The sequence below is a fragment of the Prionailurus bengalensis genome, chromosome E1 (assembly GCF_016509475.1).
Source record: "Prionailurus bengalensis isolate Pbe53 chromosome E1, Fcat_Pben_1.1_paternal_pri, whole genome shotgun sequence".
NCBI lineage: Eukaryota > Metazoa > Chordata > Mammalia > Carnivora > Felidae > Prionailurus > Prionailurus bengalensis.
The window spans coordinates 24,499,723-24,525,377 of NC_057347.1; the positions used below are offsets into that span (position 1 = coordinate 24,499,723).

Consider the following 25,655-nt stretch of genomic DNA (forward strand, 5'->3'; position numbering starts at 1 on the left):
AAAAAACAGTCCAGTCCAGTGTGCAACTCCAGGCAGCTCTTTTCCCTTCTCTGCACCCCCATCTCCTCATTGTCCACCAGTGTCTGGGCAAGGGTGTCTCTGTGTTCTCGGTGCCCACATCTGAGCCATCTGTAGCTCTCCAGGCAGATTCAGATGGTGTTCTGTCTGTGAGGGCCCCTCCTCTCCCCTGAAACAGCCCCAGCCTCAGGAGAACTGTGAGGGGATAGGCACAATGGCTAGATTAGAAGGGATTTGGGGGACATGGTAACATGGTTGGAACTGGGGTGGGGTAGTCAGGTGGAGGAGGAAGTAAAGCTCAAAGATGTGAGGTTTGCTCAAGAGACAGTGGAATTCTAGATACCAACAGGGCTGGTGAGATCAAAGCCCTCTAAATTGGATTGGACACGAAATGTTCCCTAGGCTGCCCCTCACACCTTATTCAGCCTTTCTTCCTGCTTTGAATTCTGAGGGGCCATGAAGTGGAGATGCGACCCACCCCAGGGCATTGTGTTTACTGTGCCCACTGCTGGGTGTCCTGCTCATTCAACCTCTCCAGGGTACCAAGTATGAGGTTTCACCCTGGACTCCTGTAGTACCCCTGCCCCTGCTCCCTGCAGTGGCCCCATGGGTTCTGCCCCGTCCTCTCAGGCCTGCTGGATGTATATGGATTTGAATCATTTCCCGATAACAGTCTGGAACAGTTGTGCATCAACTATGCCAACGAGAAGCTACAACAGCACTTTGTGGCTCACTACCTGAGGGCTCAGCAGGTGAGAAGTGGAGTGCTCCTTCCAGGGTCTGACCCAGAGCCTTTAGTTCCTTATTTGATGCTGCTCTGGAATATCCTGTGGTACTGAGGCCAGCCATGGATGACCTATCTGGGCCTCAGATCACAGATGCTTTCTCCTGCCACCCAACTGCCACCTTTGGTCCCCTAGGAGGAATATGCAGTTGAGGGCCTGGACTGGTCCTTTGTCAGCTACCAGGACAACCAGGCCTGTTTGGATCTCATTGAGGGAAGCCCCATCAGTATCTGCTCCCTCATAAATGAGGTAGGGTCAACTAGTATGCTAAGCACCAGAGTTCGTCTCTGGGCTTTTCTGGGGCCTCAGACACCATACTAGGCCCTCTCTGTGTCTCTCTCTTCTCATCTGCCAAATGGGTTTGCTAATCCCTATGTTCCTTCCCTCTCAGGGTCACTATGATGCCTATGTGACAGCTATGCTGCTGGTGGGGGGCGGGGGGGATCCATGATGGTTGTGGCGAGCCTGTCTCATATTTGTGGCTGAGTGTCCATTGCATCCCATGCAGGAATGCCGCCTTAATCGGCCAAGCAGTGCAGCCCAGCTCCAGACACGCATCGAGAGTGCCCTGGCAGGCAGTCCCTGCCTGGGCCACAACAAGCTCAGCCGGGAGCCCAGCTTCATCGTGGTGCATTATGCAGGGCCTGTGCAGTACCACACGGCAGGTCTGGTGGAGAAGAACAAGGTGGGGGCTGGGCCACGGCCTGTGGGGGCCTGCGTGAAATGAGGTGTTGAGTCATTGCTGCATATACATGGAAGATTCTTGTCTTGCATTCTCTCTCTCCTGAATATCCTCCCAGAATCCAAGTCACCTCTTTGGCCTACCTGCCTGACATCTCTGCTAATCAGGCATAAGCTGCCCAGAAATGACCCATGTCACAGTGGGTCTCCCGTAGAATCCCTTCTTCTGGGGCTTGGGTGAGCAGGGCTGGCAAGCCTGGGGACAACCCTGGTAGCACTCCACCTGCCCTTATTTGCTGTCCTTGTCCTTTGCTAATAGGACCCTGTCCCCCCTGAGCTGACCAGCCTCCTACAGCAATCCCAGGACCCCCTACTCAAGGTGCTATTTCCTATGGACCCTGAAGAGAAGTCCCAGGAAGAGCCCTCTGGCCAGAGCAGAGCCCCTGTTTTGACTGTGGTGTCCAAGTTCAAGGTGGGTCCTGGGGGTGCTGATAGAATGTGCTTGATTCACTCATCAATCTCAAATATTTACCAAGCACCTCCCAGGATTGGTGGTTTGCTGGGGAACGTTGACAAGTGAGTAGACATGGTCCCAGTCTGCACGGAGTTGGTAGCCTCATGAGGAAGACCAAAACAGAAAACCAACAAATAGACATAACTGACATGACAGGAAGCCTAGGGTCTTAATGGGTGGCACAGTGGGCCTCTCACCCACGGCCGATAGGGTGGTCATGGAGGAACAATAGTTACATGAACCTCTGTGTCCCAGTCCATTCCTAGCTCTCCAGGTTCCTGCTCAAGCCCTGTCCTTGGCTTGCAGATTTGTCAACCTCCTCCAGCACCTTATGCTTTCTGCCCTCAACCCTTGACATTCTGCTCTACCTTCCTGGGATGCCCCTCCCTTGCCTGTACCACTCCCCAGCCCCAGCCCCATCCCAGACTCCCACCCTCCACACCTCCTTAGTTGATTCCTTCTAGTCCTTCAAATTTCAGCCTAATCATTACCTCCTAGTGGAACCACTTGGTGGAGCCCAGGTTTGGTTAGCTCTTTCCTGCCTAGCCTCAGACACGCTACTGAGGGGGTGCACAACACACATTCATGTGACCCCATCAGACCCTGGGCTCTGAGCAGCAGACTGACTATGTCTGGGCTTAATGAGAACAATTGTTGCCTGAATGAATGGCTTCTGAGATTGTTCTCTTCCAGGAAGATTGTTCTGGTGAGCGGGGGGGGGGGGGGGAGGTGTGGGGAGTGGAGACCAACCAGGTACAGATCACAGGTCAGGAAGGTCCCTAGAAGTGGAGGTGAGGGGCATTGGGAGCTCAGGCAAGGAGGGCGCATGGACTCAGTGAGCACCTCCCATAATCATCCCAGGGCCTGGGAGGATATCCGTCTCAGGGCTGTGAAGACTGCCAAGGGATGTTTGATACAGTCACTAACCAGGGCCCCACTGATGCCCACAGGCAGCCTCAATCTGTCTGGCTCCTCATTCTCCCCACTGCAGGCCTCCCTGGAGCAGCTTCTGCAGGTTCTGCATAGCACCACGCCCCACTACATTCGCTGCATCAAGCCCAACAGCCAGGGCCAGGCGCACACCTTTCTCCAGGAGGAGGTAATTCACTGGGCCAGAGCTGCTTTGTAGGGAGCCCTATCTGGCCAAGGCCCTGAAGGGACGAAAGGCAGAACTTTGGCTCCAAGTGGAGTGACCAGAGCGAGTCTCTTGGGTTGAGTTTGACACTAGGGCATCTTGCGCCCCTGCTTTGGCAGGACAGTCATGTATGTTCTTGTGGTCTGTGCATGGCACAGTGAGCTAGCCAGGAAGCCTCCACTGCATCTTACATTCTGCTCACCAGTCCATGTGTCCTGATGAGACTGAAGCTGCCCGGAGGATTGGGTGATTAGCTGAAGGGTCTGAATCATCTTGCAGTCTGTGCACAGTGTGGCCACTTCTGACCAGAGGTAGTTTTTTTCTAATTTGCACAAAAGTTGATGGCCAGCAGCTGCCCTTTGTTCAGGGTACTGGGCTCTGATGGGGATGAGGCATGAGTGCTGGATGCTGGAGAGTGTCCCACAGTCAACTGGCCTTAGGGTTTACGGCCAGGATTTCTCCACTAAGGTCCCAATGAATCTTTACAATTTAACCTCTCCTGCTCCTCAGCTATGATTTACCCCACTGCCCACAAAATATAAAAATAAATAAACAAATTGGGTTAGGCTGCATTATAAGGCAGAGTCTCTGCACAGCTGGGAGTGGTGAGACAGAAGTAGGACCAGCACTTACCTCCACGGTATCAGAAGCAGGAGAGTATACCCTCATCAGTCAAGCATGAGGACAGCCTGCAGGTTCACACGGACCAGAGCCTCAGAGGGCAGAAGGAGTGGTATTTCTGGTCTGCTGGTCCCACACCACAGGTGCCCACCCTGTCTCCTCACCAATCCAGGTCCTCAGTCAGCTGGAGGCCTGTGGCCTTGTGGAGACCATTCACATCAGTGCCGCTGGCTTCCCCATCCGGTAAGTGGGCCAGGCCCCACAGTGGGCAGGGCCAGTTTTGGGGTGGAGCTTGGGACTCTGGCGTGACAAGACCTGCCCAGCCCAGAGCAGGATGTGGAGGTGAAGAGAAAGAGGCAGGTCTGCAGAAGTCAACCTGGAACTCAAGAGATTTCACTTGTTCATTTATCCATTCCCTTTCTGTGTACTGTTTTGCACCAGGCACTGTTGCTAGCATCAGTGAATAAGGAAGGTGAGCCTCTGCCTCTTGGGGCTTACATTCCTGTGGAGTCAAGAACAAGAAGTATTAAGTTAATCAGTGCTAGGAAAGAGACAAAGTGCTGCTAGGTAGACTAATGGGGAAGAGGATCTTTGGGCTGGTTGGGGATGGACCCCTCTAAGCAGCTCAGGCCTCTGGGGAGGGAAGGGGCCAACCTGAGAAGATTTGGGGGAGGAAACAGCAAGCACAAAGCTCCAGCTTAGGAACCGAGATGCTAAAGTGCCTGCACATAGAGAAATGGGGGGAGAGGGGCCTCAGAAGTCCCATGAGGACTTGGCAGTTTTTCCAGAGGGCTGGGAAGCTGCTGGACATTGTGAGGAGAGAGTGCTGTGCTCTCATTCATGTTCTGTGGCTACCGTGTGGACGTTGGACACAGGGTCAGAAGAGAAGGGAGAAGATGCGTGAGGAGGCTATTGCGCAGGTGTATAGGCAAGATGGTGGCCACAAGAGGGTGGCAACCATGAAAAATGGAGAGACATGGGTTAAATTGGACTGTGGTTTGTGATAGAATCAAGACTGTAGGGTGATTGATCATGGGATGTGGGCAGGGGAGCAGTCAGCTTCCAGGTTGCACACATAACTCCCAGGCTTCTATCTGAGGCAAGTGGATGAATCAGGAAATCCTGTCCCTGAGATAGGATGTCTGGGGAAGGCACAGGCTGGAGGTGGGATAGGAGGGGAGTCAGGAATGTGGCCTTGTCAGGTTTGCAGTGGTTATAAGACAGGCTTGGGGCCCAGAGCTTTAGGAACTGGAGGGTACATGAGGATCTGTCCTTGGTGGGTTGTAACACCATGAGCAAGGAGGAAATCACAGTGGGGAGAGAAGAGGGGTCTGAAGCCATTCACTGAGCAACATTCACATTTAGAGAGTGGGTAGGTAGATGACGAGAAACCAGCACCAGCAACTTGGGAGTTGTGGGTGAAGGAGGAAGCCAAGCTCACAGGGGTCCTGGGGGCTGAGAGAGCTGTATGGGGACAGGGGTCAGCCGGGCACCTGCCAGAGGCCAGTTGCTGGATTTGGTGGCATGGTGTTTGCTGATGGCTGCAACAAGAGCCACACTGGAACAGTGTTGGGGACAGAAGCCAGACTCGGGAGGAGGAGGTATAAATACGTACAGGGTGTCATCAGCTGTTTAAGTGTTGAGGTGAAGGGGAGCAGAAAAATCAGGAGGAAGCAGGGGATGCTGTGGAGTCAGAGAAGCAACAGATGTGGCTGACTGTATGAGTGATCCAGTTGGGGAGGAGCCAGCAAGCCTGTTTGGAAGGAGGCAGGCCAAAAATCCCCTACTAAAAGAGTGAGAAGCTTTGTTTAGGTAGACCAAGGCTGTAGAAGAGCAGGACCAGTTTAAAATGGTCTCCGCTGTGTAGTCTCTCCACAACCACAACCTCATCCATTCAGTGGGCAGTCATGGTAGCACCTCGCTCGGTTGTTGAGTAGATTAGCCCCAAGTGCTGTCCCAGGCTCACAGCTGTCACTTCATTGTTTGCTTCTGCCTGCTTTGGCTTCTAGAATCCCTCACCAGAACTTCGTGGAACGATATGAATTACTGAGAAGGCTCTGTACTCGCACATCCCCTGGATCCCATAGCCCATCTCCTGATGAAAGACATTCAGGTAAGTGGGGCCCATTTGCTAGTCATTTGTTCAAGCACAGTTTACTGAGCACCTGTCCTGGGCCATCTCAGGGCTAGGGGGTTGGACATTCAGAGAGGAGTAAAACACAGCCCTGTCCTCGAGGTTCTTGGTTCACTGGGGGAAACAGACTAAAAGAAGACAGTGGAGAAAGATGATAGGCAGAGCTAGGAACAGAATGCTGTGGGTAGTGCTGGGGAGGTATGAATCAGGGAAGGCTTCCTGGAGGAAGTGGTGTTTGAAGACCAGTGGTATTAGCCAAGTGAAGGGCATTCCACGGGACAGGTAGTTGAACAGAGGCCTGCAGGCAGGAGACAACACTGTGTGTGTAGAATTTGTAAAGGCAGAGAACAGTTGGAGGTGAGACTGGGGTAATAGGCAGGCCATGTCACAGGAGCAGAGCTCTATTCTCTGGGCAGATGAGGACGTCTCAGAGGAGGAAGGGAGTGATGTCAGCCATATGCTTTCTGGAGACCACTGTTAGGGGGCCCATGGCAGGCCTTGGGAGTGAGGTTGTTAGGTTGACTAGAGTTGAGAGAAGGTAGAGAGGCTTGGGGGTAGCTGCTGAGCTCTGCAGGACTGACTTGAGCTCCAGGTCCCTACAGTCATCCAGTGGAAATGTCTGCCAGGCACTCAGTAAGCCCTAATATCAAAGGAAAGCTCTGGACCTTGGCCCCAGTTTGGGGGTTGTCAGCATGTAGGGTAAGACCCTGGCATAGGTGGAGGAGGAAGAGGCCAAGGACAGAATATGAGACCAATGCCCAGTAGGACCCTAGCCCAGCAGCATCTGCTTGCACCCACACAGCCTTACCTTGGGGCTTGTCAGGCCTGGGACAGTCCTGATTTCCTTCCTCTCTTGGGCTTAGTTTTATCACTTTCCTTTCATTCTTTTTCTCCACCTCTTTCCCTCTCCTCTCATGATTTGCTCTACTGCTCTGTGTCTTGTGCCCAAAGTCCCATTCGCCCCTGGTTGATTTTGGGATTTCTCGTCTGCGGCGTCTTCTTTGGCAGCCTCTGTCTCCAGAGAGGCACTGGGCAGCAAAAGGTGGTCAGAGCCCTCAGGTAAATCCTCCCTCTGCAAGAGCCAGCTATGTACAATGTGACATGGGGACCTGCTGGGCCTCCCTGGGACTGGGAGGTGTTCTCCCTTTTCCCATACATGGCAGGGAGTTAAGGGGTGAGGGGCTTAGGGGGTGGTCCACCTGCCCTGCTTGGCCCTCGGCATATTTGGGGCCTTGGAACAGATGCTGGCTGGTTGAAGGTTGGAATCCAGGCACCAGCTGCCCTTTGCCAGCTTGCCTGGGGGACCCACAGAAATGGAGGCTGTGGGCCAGCCACAAGTGGGGTTTCCGGTATTCCTCAGAATAGCCAGGGGCCTGAAGAACAACAGAGGGGTCACCTCTGCCCCCAAAAAAGGTGGAAGTGGTTAGAGGCAAGAACAGCAGCAAAGAAGCCTATGGAGTATGGGGGAGACCAGAACCAGTTTCTTAAGTCCACAGAAGCGTGTAGATGACCAAGAGCTGATGAGACCTCTGTCTCCCATCCCATAGAATGGTCTCCACATACCAAGGGAGCCACACTGCAACCTCTTCTCCAGGACATCCTCCATACTCTTCCAGCTCTAACTCAGGCAGCAGCCACACCTGGTGACCCAGCCGAGGCCACACCAGTCCCAGTGCATTGTGGCAGGACCAAAGTGTTTATGACTGACTCCATGGTAAGCTGGTTTGTGATGAGGAGGGTAGTTCACTAGCTGCGTGCTCTGCTTAGCAGGACGCTAAGTGTGGGTTCACCTCAGGGCAGTGGGAGGAGAGGCTGCAGACTTCAGTGGATACCCCTCCTCTCAGTTGGAGCTTCTGGAATGTGGGCGTGCCCAGGTGCTAGAACAGTGTGCCTGCTGCATCCAGGGAAGCTGGAGGCGACACCGGCACCGCAAGCAGGAGAGGCAGAGGCAGGCCGCCACGCTCATCCAGGCAGGTAGGAGGGGTGGGGCTCTTGGGCACACAGCCACGGTTCCAGGCCAGCAGACGGACCTGGATGCAGTCCCTGTCAGCTGCTGCAGACCTTGCACACTACAGGTTTCCTTTGAAATGCTGCTGCTTGAACCCCCATATACTAAAGCTGTGTCCCAGCGTCAAGACCTTGACAGCACAAGCCTATGGTACCCTGGGACTTGAATCCTGATTCACCTCACCCAGAGTGTCTCTCCAGTTTAATGGAAGCCAGGTCACACCACAAATAAGGGTGGGGTGCTCTATAGGCAGCAGAGGCTATAAATTTGCCTTTAATTCCCCTTTCCCAGACCTAGAGAGCGGTTTATGCCGTCTTCCTTTGCCTATATGATAAATCATTACCTGCTGAGTGTAAGAAGGTAAAACTGACCTTCAGTTTTGATTCATTAAAGGAAGAGATATAGGAACCATGTTCACAGCAGTCTTATTTTGAAAATAAAAATACTAGAATAACAACCCAAATATCTGACAGCTGTTATTATGGACCGCTCTTATGATGCAGCTAAGAAATCTTTTTTTTTTTTTTTAATGTTTTTTATTTTTGAGAGAGAGACAGAGCATGAGTGGGGGAGGGGCAGAGAGAGAGAGGGAAACACAGAATCTGAAGTAGGCTCCAGGCTCTGAGCTGTCAGCCCAGAGCCTAACGCGGAGCTCGAACTCATGAACCACGAGATCATAACCTGAACTGAAGTCAGATGCTTAACAGACTGAGCCACCCAGGAGCCCCAGCTAAGAAGTCTTTTTGAATAATTTTTATTTTATTTTATTTTATTTTTTAAGATTTTTTTTGTTTTTTGTTTTTTTTAATGTTTATTTATTTTTGAGACAGAGACAGAGCATGAACGGGGGAGGGTCAGAGAGAGAGGGAGACACAGAATCGGAAACAGGCTCCAGGCTCTGAGCTGTCAGCACAGAGCCTGACGCGGGGCTCGAACTCACAGACCGCGAGATCATGACCTGAGCCGAAGTCGGACACCCAACTGACTAAGCCACCCAGGCGCCCCTTGAATAATATCTTAAATTTAACCAAAACTACTTCTAGTATTCCGTTCAAACCAGGATGCCAAACCACACGTCAAGGGCGATGCCACCTTCCTCAGGCGTGTTTCTGTGTGTATAGGCATAAAACAATTGCATAAGGAAACATTATAGAACCGTCAGGGTTGGTGAAATAACAAGATTTAGATTTGTCTTTAAACTTTTTAGTTTTCTAGAACCCAAATATTAATATTTAATGGAATAGTCCTTTTTCTGAATATGATGGTACCATAAAGAACCAGAAAATGCTGAAATTGCAAGAGAAGGAAACAAAAATTGCCAACCAGTCTGCCATCCAGTAGTCATTACCTTTACCAACATGTGGGTGCATGGTGGGGTCACCATTTGTGAATTCATAAAGCCAGCAAACAAATTCAACTGAAGACTCCCCAGATAAGAGACACTTCTCCCCTGGGCATTGCCCCAGCCAAAGCCTGAGGCAGGTAAGTCTCCCAGCTGCCTTTCCAGGTAGGGTCTCTCCCAGTCTAAACAGTGTGAGGGGTGTTCTTCAGAGCCAGGTTGTCTTGAGGTATTCTCTTTATTAGCTCCTTACCCTACATAGTGGCACAAGGTAGCCATTCATTGAAAAAGTATCTATTCCAAACTTCTTCAGCAGATTGGGTGTTGCTGCAGAGCCAGGCTACTAACAGTTCTAAACATTTCATTTACTTCTTTGTTTCTGGGCAAAACACCTCAGCCATTCGTTCTTGGTTAGCTCGGAAACACATCCAGAGAATGCACGCAGCTGCCACGGCCATCAAACGCACATGGCAGAAATGGAGGGTGAGTATCTGACTCCAGCAGTCAGGACGGGCAGTGGGTAGTCTGGTATCAGGTGGCCCCAGGGTGGAATGCTGACCCTGCCACTGCACACTGGTATGCTCTCTTGTATAAAATACCACCGACACTGCAGGGTGGTTTGGACACAGAGTGGCATAAGCAACTCTGGAAATATACTAAAAACCACGGAATTATATATACACTTTAAAGGGGTGAATTTTGTGGCATATCAATTAGATCTTAAGGTTATTATTTTTAAAGTAGCACATGTAAGACCTAAGTACATCTGCCTTGGATGTAAAGTTCTGCCACATGGTGCCAGTCTAGTTGAAGGTATCTAGCTGTTCACTAGCCAGGTGCCCTTCAGTTTACCTTGTTAAGCTGTTTTATTAAAGATAGTTTTGGTTTCCCTTAAGAGAGCTAATCAATTGAAAGCTATAAAGTGGCATTCTTTTTTTAAGATCAGAATGGCCTTCCTTGCTTCTAAAGAACTGGATGGTGTGCAAGAAAAACACGTGTCTCAAGTTCCCCTTCCCTTGGGCTCCCTCCTGCTGCCCCAGGCACAGACCAGCCTCCTGGAAGCAATAATCCGCCTCTGGCCCCTGGGCCTGGTCTTGGCCAATGCAGCTGTGGGTGTACGAGGCTTTCAGAGGAAGCTGGTGGTTTGGGCCTGCCTCCAGCTCCCCATGGGCAACCCCAGTAGCTACGCAGTCCAGACGGCACAAGAACAAGCTGGTGTCACATCCATCCGAGCACTGCCTCAGGTAAGCTGTGTGACAGGATGGTGGTCCTGCCCACCATGGCTCTGGGTCCCTTGTAGAAAGCAGGAGGCAAAGCCCATGAGTCCCCAGTGGGAACAGGACTAATGTTAGGACCAGAGCCATCCTGATGCTGCTCAGGAAACCAGAAGCCTGCGCTTCCCAGCTGGCTGCAGGCGGGTTGTTACCATCATTACAACTAGGAATTTTCCAGAGCCCTTTCAACTTTTTAAAAACTGCGTCTGAGTGTTCTAGCATCTCCTCTGAATCTCCACTTAATTAGTCCCACTTTTTAAAAATCTGGGTTATGATGATAGCTTATTCCCTCAAATAGCACTGGGTTTAACACTTTTGTCAAATTATCATTTGGTTTATCTCCTGTTTCAGCAGAGCAAATGACAAGCAGGTAAGTCAGTGGTCCAAGAGCTCTGTTTCTATAGTATGGGCAGCCAGAGTAAAAGTCAGCCAGCGTAGAACATAGGCTAATACTCACCTATTACATGGGGTCACAGCAAGGATTAAGTGACACTGACAAGGCAAACAGAAGGAAACAGTGAATTTCCATACCAGAGGAATTATTCTAGGGCATAATCTGGATGAAATCTCCCATAACAGCATGCAGGCTAGCCAGAGTATAAACAGAAGTGTAACTGTTTGCTCTTCAGTTGTAAACAGTTTTACGAGTATGACAGTTAATAAATACTCCTTGTAGGGGAGAGCTCCCTTGTGCATCACACAGAATGGATGTGAAATTCTGTATTTTAATATAAAATTAAATATTTGGACTCTGGACTTTGCCACTGGTTTAGAATGAGAAAAGAACGTTAACTGAATGATACCAGTACTTGTCCATACCTGCGTTTCTAGCATTTGCTCTAGGCACCCGTACAGCTGGCACTCCTAGGAACCAGAGGTAAGCTGTATCTCTCTCCCTAGGGCTCGATCAAGTTCCACTGCAGGAAGTCTCCACTGCCTTATGCTGACATCTGCCCTGAACCTTCACTCCACAGTGTTACTGGCTTTAATCAGATTCTGCTGGAAAGACACAGCCTGGGCCACATGTGAGTTATTCTGACATCCTAGCCTCACTAGGCTGAGCAATCCTTCAGTGCCTTTGTGTCCAAAAGGCCTTTTCCTGCCAGCTGCCTTGCCAAAGACATTCTATCAACACTAAGCTGCCAAACTACTCCCACAGCAACATTAAGTACACGTGAACAAGTGACAGCTCCCGCCCGCAACCTAGAGCTGCCACAGCCACCAGTGGCATGGGGCTCCCATCTACATCTCAAGCCCTGACAGGTGTCATGGGTCGGTTACCAAACCAGGACTAAGAAACCTCAGGGCCACGGAGAACTTCCCACATTTTACTACCTTCATAGATCCGACTCACTGGTGTGGTTCATCACTGCACCGGGGCACTTGTGATTCCCTGCAAACAGAACAGGCCATGTCAGCTTGAAGTTAACCCCAAAATTTCGACTGGGTTATTTGCATTTAGTTCCTTTAAAAAGAACAAAACCTTATTTAGTATGTTGGTTTATTTAATGTAATTTCAAGCATTTATGACCTAAGGATGAACAATGCAATTTACCAGAGAATAACCATATCTTGATTTTATTTAGCAACAATGAGCAAGTTTTAACTCAAATGGGTATAAAACTTGACAAACAGTATTGTATGTGATGTCTAACCTGTACCCAAATTAAAACATTTAAAGACAACCACCTAAATGTCAAGTTCTCTCTCCATAAAGGGTTTGCCATTTTGAGTATCCACGTCTTATCTGAAATCCACGCCCATGGGACTTGAGATAAAGACTTGTGCAGCCTACCCTAGGTCAGTTGGCCTATACCCTGGAAGTCACACTCCTGCTCAGGGCCCCACACTAGCTGTTCTCCTGGGAGGAGGAGTGGGCAGGTTCTGAGAGCTATGCACATGATTGAGCAAGCAACACAATAATCTATCTTAAGAATCCTTATCCTGGGATGGTTCTACAATCCATAAACAGCAGTCAGCAAACTCCACAAACAAGGGCTCCTGCATGTAGACCCTCATGAGCTTTGCCTTGTCCCCCTGATTGAGGCTGACCATCAACTGTCTAAGGTGTGGACTGAACAGTAGGCTTCTTTTTTACATTTATTTTTGATAGAGACAGAGCACAAGTGGGGAAGGGGCAGAGAGAGAAGGAGACACAGAATCTGAAGCAGGCTCCAGGCTCTGAGGTGTCAGCACAGAGCCCGATGTGGGGCTTGAACTCACAAACTGCGAGATCATGACCTGAGTCGAAGTCGGACACTTACACTTAACCGACTGAACTACCCAGGCACCCCTGAACAGTAGGCTTCTTAATGCTGCAGACTCCCCTTAAAAATGAACAAGAAAGCCAATGTGAGTTCAGTGGAACAGATGGAGATAGTTAAAAGCTAAATGTATCTAATGTAATCAATATCAAGAACTGTATCCCTTTAACCTTTAAAACCAAGAACTGAACCAATGCTTCACATAAATAAGGTGAGATCAGCCTATCAGACGATTTCCAAGTTAAACGCCATCACAGATTCTTGTTCATGACATCTCTGTAAATAGTTTAACTTTAGGCCATTTCAACTAGGAAAAAATAGCTTACTGGGATAAATACAGAAAACAATAGCATTAAGCTGTTGGCATGTTTTTGTTCTTCATAGGCCTGAAGGTTCTCACTGGGTAAGGACAGTTACACTACATATCCTGAATGTTGTTTAAGCAAGTGCTTGATCCTCACAAAGCAGGATCAGTAGCAATGAATGGACATTCATATCTGCGTGTTTTTGCAGTTTACACAACTTTTCGTATCTACCCTCATATCTCCGCTTCACCCTCAGTATAACTAATCACTACCATGGGAGTGGGTGCCAAGCAGAGTCAGCCTACGATGAGAACAATGAAACTCCCATCTATCTTTAGGAATTACACTGGCCCACTAATCACACACAGAACTGCTATAAGGGCTGACCGCACAGTCCTACACAAATGCTGGGCACTGTTAACACCCACATCCCTCTGAAAAACCAGATCCTGGGATTGCTCTGTCCACATTAATGGCTAGACTATATACGGAGCACTGGGGACATGGGAATAAATGCAGGCCCTTGCCCTACAAATTAGTGTGGGAGAGAGAAATTACTATAAAATAAGTGGTACATTACAAGGCCCCATGGAAAGGTGAAAAAATGCTTACTTCTGAGAAAGACAAAAAGTGAAGTTTAGATAAGGAAGGGTAACCTGAACCAAGGCTTGAAGGAGGAGAATTTTGCTAACCCACAAACCCAGTAGGATTCCAGGGCAAGAGAGTTGTAGGCAGGCTGGGAGGTGTTGAAGCCCTGAGTAAATATTCACAGAATCATGCAACTGAAGGGCTCTGCATGCCATACTCAAGTGCAGCTGACCCTGAACAACAGGCTTGAACTGCACAGGCCCACTTATACAGATTTTTTTCCCATAAATACAGTGCTGTAAGTGTATTCTCTTCCTTATGATTTTCTTAACATTTCCTTTTCCTATTTATTGTAAGAAGACAGCATATAATACATATACAAAATGTGTTAATCAACTATGTTATCGGTAAGGCTTCCAGTCAACACTAGGCTATTAGTAGTTAAATTCTGGGAGAGTCAAAAGTTATATAGATTTTCAACTGCATGATAGTTGGGGGGGAGGGGGGCATGCAACCCCTGCACAGTTCAAGGATCAACTAATTATTAATAACAAAATCACATTCTACACATTGGATTAAATATATCAGTGGTTGACAAAGAAGTAAACACAGCACAGACTTACCTAAATTCTTGAAATTCTGCAAAGAAACTGTCCTTTTCCTCATCACTATTGAGAAAATCATCTATAGAGTCATCATCATCTAAGGAATACAGAACACAACTAATTAGGACTAGAAACAAAACCTAGATGCCATATTTTAACAACTACTGCAGTAGATTAAAAATGTGCACACAAGTGACAGGAGTAAGTAGGTATAGACAAAACAAAAGTAATTTTTTCTGGAATTTATAACTGTACCAACATTCCTCTTTTTAGAAAGGGAATGAAAATGAAAGCAAAGAATTGGTGACTTTAATAAATACATCCTAGTATTCACATATTGTTCTACATGTTTCTGTGTTCTTTAGGCCAGGAGCCTGATTTTCTAATTCTTATCACCCCAGTTCCCCTCACTATGGCTCCAGCCTTGTCAGGGGCCAAAAAACTAGGTGTTCTATAAAAACCTGCTAACATGAATGCCCTGTGCTTTCAGCATGGCCAGAAATTTCTGGCACTGCCTGAACCCAACAAAGAAGTTTCTCAAAGGGCAGAAACAGGCTATTCCCATGCTGTGAATATTCAGGCACCAGGAGGGACTGCTTTCAAAGACTGGCATGACATCCAGGAGATACTGAAGTCTGGATAGATGGATGAGATGACAGCCCACTCTCCCAATAAATCCCAAGGAGCCCCAGCAGCAGGAAGGTGACCTATGCCAAAGGCAGCCGCCCATCTGAGCCTAGCTCAGGTGAACTGACAGCTCCAGCCAGGACTGTGGAGGGAGAACTGAAGCCATGACTGGAGAAGGATCCTGCCAGCAGGGTCCACCCCTCATTCCCAAACCACAGCTACAGCATTTATCCCCTCTGCCCCCCTTGTTTCTTGTCCTTAACAATACCTTCAGGCTGCTCTATAATACATAACAGGTGCTCCAGGCTAAGGAAGGTGCCATCATTCCTGACTCCCTGCCCCAACCCACATCTCTTTCCTTTCGGCTTCTTTTACCTGAAACCTTTTCCTAGGTTGGCTGGTTTGAAATCAACCAATCCACCTTTGTCTTCTGCAGGCTTTATAGTTTTTGCAGTAACAACTGATCTTTTTTTCTCAATAAGAGTTTTAGAGTTGTACTGCTCTGAAAGAGACACAAATCAGATGCACGTCACTTGTACTTTAACGACAAGGCCACATCTCTCCACCAAGCCAGCAGCACCTAGGTATGTTCCAGGTAAGGGATGTGGGTGGGGATGAAGACGGATGGATGCAAAGGAAGTGAGGGTTCAAATCAAAGGGCAGTATCCAGAAAACAAGCAACCCTGAGCTTGGCAGAGGGTGGAGGAAATAGGCCTCATGCACCCGAGGGTCCATCCCCATTCTCCTTACCCTGCTGAACTTAACAGGGCTTTCACCAAGATCAAGTAGCACACTGACTTCAATTACCAAACTATTTTCTCAGCAGTTTCAGATACCAAATTTGCATGTGCCACGTGCCACTGGGATTACACAGATGGAAGTCATCAGGCCCACCTCAATGGGCTGAGTCTTAGGGATGGTGGCTAGAGAGATGGAGGAGTCTGATCTACATCACCTGAGAGGGCTGGGAGACAAAGAGGAGGCACTGCCAGGTGGAAAGAGCATTCCTGGCAGAGGGAAAGGTCTATGGTTGGACCAGACCCCTGAAAGAATAGGGTCAGGTGCAAGGACATGGTGATAAGCAACTACCAGCTGATTGAGAGGGCAGGCCTGGCAGGAGGCTGGGGCCCACACAAGTGGAGGAAGAACAAAAGAATGCCACACAGAAGATTGGCCTTTCTTCCCAAGACCAGTGTCTCTCCCTCATCAAGGGCACTGTGGTATTCAGGGCCGAAATGGTGTGAGTCTCACAAACCACAGGGTGTTTATCTGAGTCAATATCAATTGCCAGAAGTGCCCCCCAACCCTCACCAGCTACTGTGAAACAGAAACATTGTAACAGTGCATCTCCCTAGGGAGAGCAATACCCAAGTTAAGAACCACCAACTAATTTCCTTTGCTAGAGTGGCTGGAGTTTTCAAGGGAATGAATTACTCAAATGTGCATTCAGGAAAAACCTTGGCAGCAGGGCCACACAGTTAAAAGCTCCAGATTACCTCAGATTGCCTTAGGGGTTCTTGGGCCACCCTGGGCTGCACTGCCAGAGCAAAGCCTACCCATCCCGGCTCCACAACCCTATTTCCAGCAAAGCAGTTCTACTTCTTTCCTGTCTATCTTGAACCAAAAAGTTTCCTTTGAAAATGCTCCAGGGACATTAGGGGTAAAAAACAAAAACGGGGAGGGAAGCAGCTTGAAAAGGACCACTGAGTCCGAGTCTGGAAGGGAGGACACTAGAGGCAAGAAACCAATGAGGAACTTTAACAAAAGAGTCAACCCAGCATAAAGTCGTTGGAAAGGGTCCCTGAGGGCTAAGAGACCCCGAATTGGAGTTAAAATGTAGACTAATCACTCTTTACGGTGAACAGATCTACCTCGTTTCTAACAAAACATTTTATTTTTTTATTTTTTTTTAAAGGAGATTTTATTTTTTAAAAAAATTTTTTTAACGTTTTATTTTTACTTTTGAGACAGAGAGAGACAGAGCATGAACAGGGGAGGGGCAGACAGAGAGGGAGACACAGAATCTGAAACAGGCTCCAGGCTCTGAGCCGTCAGCACAGAGCCCGACGCGGGGCTCGAACTCACGGACCGTGAGATCATGACCTGAGCCGAAGTCGGACGCTTAACCGACCGAGCCACCCAGGCGTCCCACTAACAAAACATTTTAAAGTAAAGAAAACGTTCTTGTTAACCTCAGCAAGAGCAGCTTCTGCGTCAGAATACTAAGATGAAGAAACTACCAGGGTCGACTCTGACAGCCAAAGCAGTCCACTCACTGTTAAAAAAAAAAAAAAAAAAAAAAAGTCTATAAAAGAAAAGGCAGAGCAGAAGTTTTCACTGTTCGAAACCCGAGGAAGCATTCACAGATAGAGGTTCCCCTTGGGGCGAGGCAGGGCTTGACGGGGGTTGCCAGCACTCGGGAGTTGGGGGGGGGAGGGGGGCAGGGCCTGACCTTTGTGCTTCCGGAAACATCCCACGGAGCAGCTGCAACAACAGAGGCCACGACCTCGTCGGCCCGGAAAGCCGCGCGGACCCTCCCGCAGCCCCCGCCGGGTGTCCGAGCCGCCCCGCAGGCCCCACCCGTCCTCCTCCCCCACGACCCCCACCCTCACTAGGGCACGCGGCAGGCGGGGCAGCGGTATTTGGGTTTCTCCAAGCAAATCACGCAGACGACAGCGCTACTATTCAGCGACGCCATGGTCGCTCCCCGGCCTCACTCTCACCCGAAAGCGCCAGTCTCTGACGGAGGGTACCACGTGCACGCCCCTCCCCCCCACCCCCCGTTTCCTTAAACCGGACCAATCGGCGAGCAGCACTTACTGGCAGTCAAAAGCAATGGATCGATCCTGCTCATTGCTCCAGTCCTGATAAGTAGACAGTCGCTACACTCGATGTGCATCCAATAGCTGCTTTGGCTTCCAGGATTAGGTCACAGTTGTCGTCGGAGAACTTGTTACGTAGCCTTGTCCCTGTCTCTAAGGTACTCTGTGGCTTGGAGCAAGTCACTGTCACTCTCCAGCTCTGTTGCCCCACATGTAAAAAGAATACGTGGGACTAAATGTCCTTTACCTTCTGGCTTGGACTTTCTGAATCTTGCAAGGGCACTGGGTTCTCACCCCTACCCTGGCCCCCCACATCTCATTTGCTTATGTCTAGCAAATGAGAAGTCCAGACCCTGGCCAATTAGATCCATCGGTTAGATCGAGTGGCGTACATGTGCTTTTCCCAGCATAGGCCCTTTTTCTCTCAGGGAAGAAAGATGAGACTTGACAACTGCCAAATGTTTATTGAGCTCCAAGTGACAGCACTGCACTGCCCAGAGGCTGGGTTGGGGACACCCAGGCAGTAGCAGCCACAGCCTCTTCCCTCTGGGAGTTCAAAGCTTAGACCTAAGGCAGGAGAGAGAGGTGAAAGAGAAGAGACTCTGTCTTAGGGTCCTGCCGGTGTTAGCCTGCACTTGCACAGCCCTGAGAGAGTGCCTCTTCAAATTTCACAACATACACTCTTCACTTGACTCACCCAAGTCACAGCCCTGCGTGGGATATCTTGGTCAGGGAACAGATGAGTGAGCTCTGGCCCAAAGATGGGGACCTGGCCTAGTAAGTCTGGATAGGTGAATTGTGATAGGCCTTGAGTGGCACCTCAGGCTTTAGGAATAGACGGTCGTGTTTTATTGACAGCCTATGTCTCCTTGAAGCCCTCAGTACTGCCCAGCCTAACCAGGGCTCCCACCCCACATTGTGCCCACCTAGGGCCATAAGTCATTCTCACTCCTAAGTGCCTCCTCCTTTGTGTTGGCCCATCAGCCCACAGGATCCCACTACTCTAAGGGCCCTACATGACTGTCATTGTCTTTGTGGATAAATCTGCTATGGCTAAGGTAGCTGTTTAAGTCTTGGTTCAAACCTCTCCCTGGCTATGTGACTTTTACCCTCTCTGAGGATCCTTACCTGTTAGTGTGGATTTTCAGGTCTATCTTCCTGAGTTGTTGAGAAGCAGAGAGAACACCATGTGTAAAAATGTTTGTAATTTGAAGCACTACAGAGGGTTATTTATGTGATATCCAAAGTCTGTAATTCCTGGAACTTGGGTCCGAACCCTATAAGTGCAGGTGTCAGGCCCCAAGTCCCTCAAGACCAGGGTCCCAAAACTCAGTCCCCTCCAAAAGGGTTCTGCCATCAGCCTCTATGGGCCACAATCAGGTGGGCAGAACAGTTATCCATCCCTCCCTTGGCTTTGCCAAACTGTCCCTAGGATGCTGTCCAGTCTTTAGTGTTGAAGTAGCATGGGTCCCTACCTGCCTTGGCATGCAGTTGCCCCTGTGTAGACCAGTACTGGCCTGAAATCTAAGACATGTCTACCCTGACCCAACACTCAGAAGCATTCTCTGGCATACATACCAGAGCCATTCCAGAAGGTCCACGCATACCTGGGAAGGCCAGAGAAGGTCAGTGATTTGTCCCGGCCACACTTGAATCCTGTGCCCTGTATGGCACCCAGTAGAAATTCTCTGAGTATGGACATCACCACTGCCCAATCCAGACTTTTCCTGTGAGTTGTGTTTAGAGGCTGAGACCATGGAAAGTCTCCACAATTTTCAGGGCTCAACCCCATCTCACCCATATCCAAACCATGCTGATTCCTCTACCTTTGGGTCCAGAGATTATGACATCAGCAAAAAGTGAAAGTTTCTGGAATTTCTCCCATGCACACTCCTCACAGTAAAGATAGCCTTCTACTCTGGGAGACCCCCCCCCCAGCTCCCCCAGACAGCCACACCCCTCCTGCTCCAATGTCCAGGAAAAGAAGTGACTCAGCTATGATGGTGATGAGGCTGGGGAACACCAAGAGGTCAAGCAAGCCCTCTTGGCAGTGGTCAGTTGAGAGAAAAATGACAGGTATGACTCCAGGCCCAGCAACTACATGTCCACACTGACGAAGCTATGCTTAGCAGCACACTGGTTCTCCCTGGACGCCCACCACGCCCATCCTAGCAGCTGTCTAAGGCTGCGTCGCGCCTCCCCGTGTATGACCTGGAGAGGGGTGAGGTAATAATCAAGGCAGAAAGGTTTTCAGAGCTCCACCATCGGGCAGGCGCTGTCCAGCGCATTCAGAAGACCAAACCCAAAGGCTGGCGCTGTGCGCGGAGGTCCAGGCCCGGCACCCAGCACCGCCAGAGGGCGCTCCAGGCCCAGACTGGTCCTGGAGTAGGTGTGCTTCAACGGAATTGGAGTAAACTCCACCCCATTCTTGGTTGGAGACAAGGCTGTCTCGCAGTGCCAGGAAAAGTAAACCCAAGAAGCTGGCCCGCACATCGAACACCGCCAAGAGGCAGGAAAGAGCGTGTAGAGCGAGGTGGGAGTGTCTCCTGCACAAAAGCAAGGTGCATATCAGCAGAGGGCCCCAAAGGCAACTAGCTCTCCGGGAACAACTCCAGGATACCTATTGCCCCGCGCTTCCTGGCATTCCTAGTGGATGGAGTTCCAGCTACAAACTGACCACCCACATTAGCTGATGAAAGCTTAACTGTACTTCGGGAGCGTGGGGTTACTAACTAGGGCCTGAGCCACTGCCCTGCACCTTCTCCAGTGCCATGATGGGGCAGGCAGAGGGATCTAATCGCCCAACATGAGCTACGTGTTGCAATTGTGAGAGGCGGGAGATTCATAAAGGTTGGGCTCTCTGCTGCTTTGCCAAATCTCAGCTTCTTGCTGCAGCCCTAACACCTCTTTCCCTCCCCAGGGCATGGGGTCCCAGGGCCAGCACCAGAAGTGTCTGATATTGATGTTTTTAGGTGACCTACTGCCTTGTTCTCATTTGCTCCTCTTTATTTCTCCTCTGGTATTGAAGTAGTTCAGTTGTTAAAGTGATTAGGGTTGTCGGTGGGAGTCAAATAAAAGAGGCCTAAGGTTCAGGTGGAGTAATCAGTTTCCAGCTCTTTGCATGTTATTTTATAACAGTGAAATGATATTCATTCCCCAATTCTAGACAATAACAGTCTGACCTATAATTAGACTTCAAGGAAAACCCCAAAACAAAAGGGATAAAGAATAATTGTATTATTCCCAGTCCCAGAACCATTAGGAGAGCACAGACAAAAGAAGTCACTGTTGTTTTATGAACACACTCATCCTACCACCCAAACTCCACACTTTTCTTTTTTTCATACCCTCTCCCACTTGCAAACCCACATAGATCCCACCTTATATTCACTAACACAAACAGAGATCAAAGGAATCAGGACTTCCCAGCCAGATTCTCCAAGAAGCCTCTAAGGACAGGGAGTGCATCTGGGGCTTTGCACAAACTTCTTAACCATGTGGCAGAGATGCATAGGAGCTCTGCTTAGTGAGAAGTAGGTAAGAGGAACTGAGGCCCCAAATTACCTTTCCCCTCTCTTAAAACTAAAGACAAAGACTTCAGACAAACAAAAACCATGAGAATTCTTCACGAGCAGATCTGCACAATAAGAAAGTTATTCAGGGCAAACTAAAATAATATAAATAGAAATTAAAATCATAATATGATACCACCACACACTGTGAAGAATGACTAAAATTTAGAAGACTGGTAATACCAAGTGATGGCAAGGAGGCTGGTATGGTCTGAATGTTTGTGTTCCTCCAAATTCATATGTTGAATTCCTAACCCCGTGGTGGTATGGGGAGGTAGGGCTTTGGGGAGTGTTAAGGTCATAGGATACAGCCTTCATGAACGGGATTGTGCCTTTGTAAAAGAGACCCCAGAGAGTTCTCTTGCTGTCTTTCTGCATGTGAGGACACAGTGAGAAGATGACGGTCTGTGAAACAGAAAAAGGGTTCTCAGCAAACACAAAATCTGCCTGTGCCTTGTTCTTGGACTTCTCAGTCTCCAGAACTGTAAGAAAGAAATATTTGTTGTTTAATCCACCCAGTCTATGGCAGCCCAAATAGACTAAGTCAGAATTGGTACCAAGAAATGGGACACTGCTGTAATAAATACCTAAAAATGTGGAAGTGGCTTTGGAAACGGGCAATGGGTTGAGGCTAGAAGAGTTTTGAGATGCATGCTAGAAAATGAGATGCCTACATTTCCACAAATGAACCTTTAAAAAATAATTCTGGTAAGAGTTCAGAAAGAAAACAAGAGAGCTATAGAGAAAGCCTCCATCTTCTTAGAGAACCCCTAGTGGTCATAAATGGTAGATATATGGATAGTGAAGGCCATTCTGGTGATGGCACACAGAAATGAAGAGCTTGTTGTTGAACGCTGAAGGAAAGTGATCCTTGCTGTAAAGTGGCAAAGAACTTGGCTGAATTGTGTTTGTGTACTGATATTTCATGAAATGTGGACCTTGCAGGTGATGAAACTGGATGTTTAGCTAAAGGAATTTCTTTTTCTTTAAATTTTTAAATGTTTATTCATTTTTTGAGAGAGAGAGAGAGAGGGAGAGACAGAGCGTAAGCAGAGGAGGGTCAGGAAGAGAGGAAGACACAGAATCTGAAGCAGGCTCCAGGCTCTGAGCTGTTAGCACAGAGCCCAACACAGGGCTTGAACCCACAAACTGTGAGATCATGACCTGAGCCGAAGTTGGAGGCTCAACTGACTGAGCCACCCAAGCTCCCCTAGCTGAAGAGATTTCTAAATAAAGTGTGGAAGGTGTGGCTCAGCTCCTCCTAACAGCTAATGGTGAAATGTGGGGGAAAAAAATGACTTAAAGGTGGAATTGCTGAGCAGACAAGAGCAGAACTTAAAGATTCTCAGTCTACACATACTGCAAAAAAAGAGACACTAGTGGTGAGACCAAGTCACCATTTGACCAGGAGGTTGGTGTGGATCAGTCATCTCAGTGGAAGCCAGGCTCTATTCTTCAAAAAACACTGGGACAATGGAAGAACGGCCCAAATGCTATTCAGTTAGACTTAAGCCTGACCTTCACCCTGACCATTGCCCTCAACTCAACCTTCTGTGGAGGGTTCCGCACTGCCTGTGGATTGACAACTACCATCTGACTAGGTGCTAGCCCTAATTCTAGTCATGACTCTGACCCTACCTAGGCCCAAATCCCCGGAAATTGTGCCATTTGCAGTGGGACCAGGGGATGATAGTGGCCTGTCCATCAGTACTTTGAAGCACTACCAAAGGGTTGAGTTGAGGGCAAGTGTTAGGATAGGCATATGGATTGTGTTCAGGACTAGGCTGATAGAATGGGTTATGATTAGGTGTTTGCCCACAATCCTACACTTGAATTCTATCCCAGTCATTGCAAATGTCACAACTTCTTTTTCTGTTTCTGGCTGAGTAATCTTGCATCAGTCATGTGTCCCAAATACATTGTGTCCTCAGAACTAGCATTTATGCCCAAGTAGGGTCAGGGCCATGGCTAGGGTTATGGTTAGGGTGAGGAAAACATTAGAGGCCTATCTGATGGCAGTTGAAAAATCTACAGGGAAGGCTCATTTAAAGTGAGTGTCAATCAGAATTAGGGTAGACTTTAGAGGTAGGCTGATGATGTGGCTTAGCATTAGGTTTTCACTCAGAATCATACTCTCTGATTCCATAACAGTCTTAGCAAATGTCAACATTTTGTTTTTTTAAATATGAAATTTATTGTCAAATTGGTTTCCATGCAACACCCAGTGATCATCCCAAAAGGTGCCCTCCTCAATACCCATCACCCACCCTCCCCTCCCTCCCACCCCCCATCAACCCTCAGTTTGTTCTCAGTTTTTAAGAGTCTCTTATGGTTTGGCTCTCTCCCTCTTTGACTTTTTTTTTCCCCCTTCTCCTCCCCCATGGTCTTCCGTTAAGTTTCTCAGGATCCACGTAAGAGTGAAAACATATGGTATCTGTCTTTCTCTGTATGACTTATTTCACTTAGCATAACACTCTCCAGTTCCATCCACGTTGCTACAAAAGGCCATATTTCATTCTTTCTCATTGCCACGTAGTACCCCATTCTGTATATAAACCACAATTTCTTTATCCATTCGTCAGTTGATGGACATTTAGGCTCTTCCCATAATTTGGCTATTGTTGAGAGTGCTGCTATAAACATTGGGGTGCAAGTGCCCCTATGCATCAGCACTCCTGTATCCCTTGGGTAAATTCCTAGCAGTGCTACTGCTGGGTCATAGGGTAGGTCTATTTTTAATTTTTTGAGGAACCTCCACACTGTTTTCCAGAGCGGCTGCACCAGTTTGCATTCCCACCAACAGTGCAAGAGGGTTCCTGTTTCTCCACATCCTCACCAGCATCTATAGTCTCCTGATTTGTTCATTTTAGCCACTCTGACTGGCGTGAGGTGGTATTTGAGTGTGTTTTTGATTTGTATTTCCCTGATGAGGAGAGACGTTGAGCATCTTTTCATGTGCCTGTTGGCCATCTGGATGTCTTCTTTAGAGAAGTGTCTATTCATGTTTTCTGCCCATTTCTTCACTGGATTATTTGTTTTTCAGGTGTGGAGTTTGGTGAGCTCTTTATAGATTTTGGATACTAGCCCTTTGTCTGAGATGTCATTTGCAAATATCTTTTCCCATTCCATTGGTTGCCTTTTAGTTTTGGTGACTGTTTCCTTTGCAGTGCAGAAGTTTTTATCTTCATGAGGTCCCAATAGTTCATTTTTGCTTTTAATTCCCTTGCCTTTGGGGATGTGTCAAGTAAGAAATTGCTGCGGCTGAGGTCAGAGAGGTTTGTTCCTGCTTTCTCCTCTAGGGTTTTGATGGTTTCCTGTCTCACATTCAGGTGCTTTATCCATTTTGAGTTTGTTTTTGTGACTAGTGTGAGAAAGTGGTATAGTTTCATCCTTCTGCATGTTGCTGTCCATTTCTCCCAGCACCATGTGTTAAAGAGACTGTCTTTGTTCCATTGGATATTCTTTCCTGCTTTGTCAAAGATTAGCTGACCATACTTTTGTGGGTCTAGCTATGGGGTTTCTATTCTATTCCATTGGTCTATGTGTCTGTTTTTGTGCCAATACCATGCTGTCTTGATGATTACAGCTTTGTAGTAGAGGCTTAAGTCTGGGATTGTGATGCCTCCTGCTTTGGTCTTCTTCTTCAAAATTACTTTGGCTATTCGGGGCCTTTGTGGTTCCATACAAATTTTTTGTTTGTTCTAGCTTCGAGAAGACTGCTGGTGAAATTTTGATTGGGATTGCATTGAATGTGCAGATAGCTTTGGTAGTATTGACATTTTAACAATATTTATTCTTCCAATCCATGAGCATGGAATGTTTTTCCATTTCTTTATATCTTCTTCAGTTTGCTTCATAAGCTTTCTATAGTTTTCAGCATACAGATCTTTTACATCTTTGGTTAGGTTTATTCCTAGGTATTTTATGCTTCTTGGTGCAATTGTGAATGGGATCAATTTCTTTATTTGTCTTTCTGTTGCTTCATTGTTAGTGTATAAGAATGCAACTGATATCTGTACACTGATTTTGTATCCTGTGACTTTGCTGAATTCATGTATCAGTTCTAGCAGACTTTTGGTGGAGTCTATCGGATTTTCCATGTATAATATCATGTCATCTGCAAAAGTGAAAGTTTAACTTCATCTTTGCCAATTTGGATGCCTTTGATTTCCTTTTGTTGTCTGATTGCTGATGCTAGAACTTCCAACACTATGTTAAACAACAGCGGTGAGAGTGGACATCTCTGTCATGTTCCTGATCTCAGGGAGAAAGCTCTTAGTTTTTCCGCATTTGAGGATGTTATTAGCTGTGGGCTTTTCATAAATGGCTTTTATAATGTTTAAGTATGTTCCTTCTATCCTGA

At 48.1% G+C, this 25,655-nt stretch overlaps 1 protein-coding gene and 1 long non-coding RNA gene across 10 annotated transcripts in view; one reads left to right on the plus strand and one right to left on the minus strand.

Annotated features, from left to right (window-relative positions):
* Positions 1 to 12,197, plus strand: part of MYO19 (myosin XIX) — a 32,234-nt gene extending 20,037 nt beyond the window's left edge. For 5 of the 7 annotated variants that reach the window (XM_043583849.1, XM_043583847.1, XM_043583848.1 and 2 more), the window contains 12 exons: positions 649 to 770; positions 939 to 1,052; positions 1,312 to 1,488; positions 1,804 to 1,956; positions 2,990 to 3,097; positions 3,927 to 3,997; positions 5,764 to 5,867; positions 7,436 to 7,602; positions 7,733 to 7,862; positions 9,633 to 9,718; positions 10,177 to 10,479; positions 11,410 to 12,197. In XM_043583849.1, the coding sequence (XP_043439784.1) occupies positions 649 to 770; positions 939 to 1,052; positions 1,312 to 1,488; positions 1,804 to 1,956; positions 2,990 to 3,097; positions 3,927 to 3,997; positions 5,764 to 5,867; positions 7,436 to 7,602; positions 7,733 to 7,862; positions 9,633 to 9,718; positions 10,177 to 10,479; positions 11,410 to 11,538 (1,664 nt within the window). In that variant the 3' untranslated portion in view covers positions 11,539 to 12,197. The remainder of the gene's footprint in view (positions 1 to 648; positions 771 to 938; positions 1,053 to 1,311; positions 1,489 to 1,803; positions 1,957 to 2,989; positions 3,098 to 3,926; positions 3,998 to 5,763; positions 5,868 to 7,435; positions 7,603 to 7,732; positions 7,863 to 9,632; positions 9,719 to 10,176; positions 10,480 to 11,409) is intronic. The other 2 variants (XM_043583851.1, XM_043583852.1) reach the window with 1 other exon arrangement.
* Positions 20 to 17,659, minus strand: LOC122485277. Of its 3 annotated transcripts, XR_006297831.1 has the most exons (8): positions 17,511 to 17,659; positions 15,274 to 15,400; positions 14,290 to 14,368; positions 12,774 to 12,836; positions 11,845 to 11,902; positions 5,370 to 5,540; positions 3,767 to 4,256; positions 20 to 213 (listed from the first exon to the last, which is right to left on the minus strand). It is a non-coding gene; the product is annotated as an uncharacterized LOC122485277 (long non-coding RNA). The 3 variants fall into 3 exon arrangements; XR_006297829.1 differs by lacking the exons at positions 20 to 213; positions 3,767 to 4,256; positions 5,370 to 5,540 and having other exon boundaries at positions 11,806 to 11,902; XR_006297830.1 differs by lacking the exons at positions 20 to 213; positions 3,767 to 4,256; positions 5,370 to 5,540; positions 14,290 to 14,368 and having other exon boundaries at positions 11,806 to 11,902.
* Between the last annotated feature and the right edge of the window lie 7,996 nt (positions 17,660 to 25,655).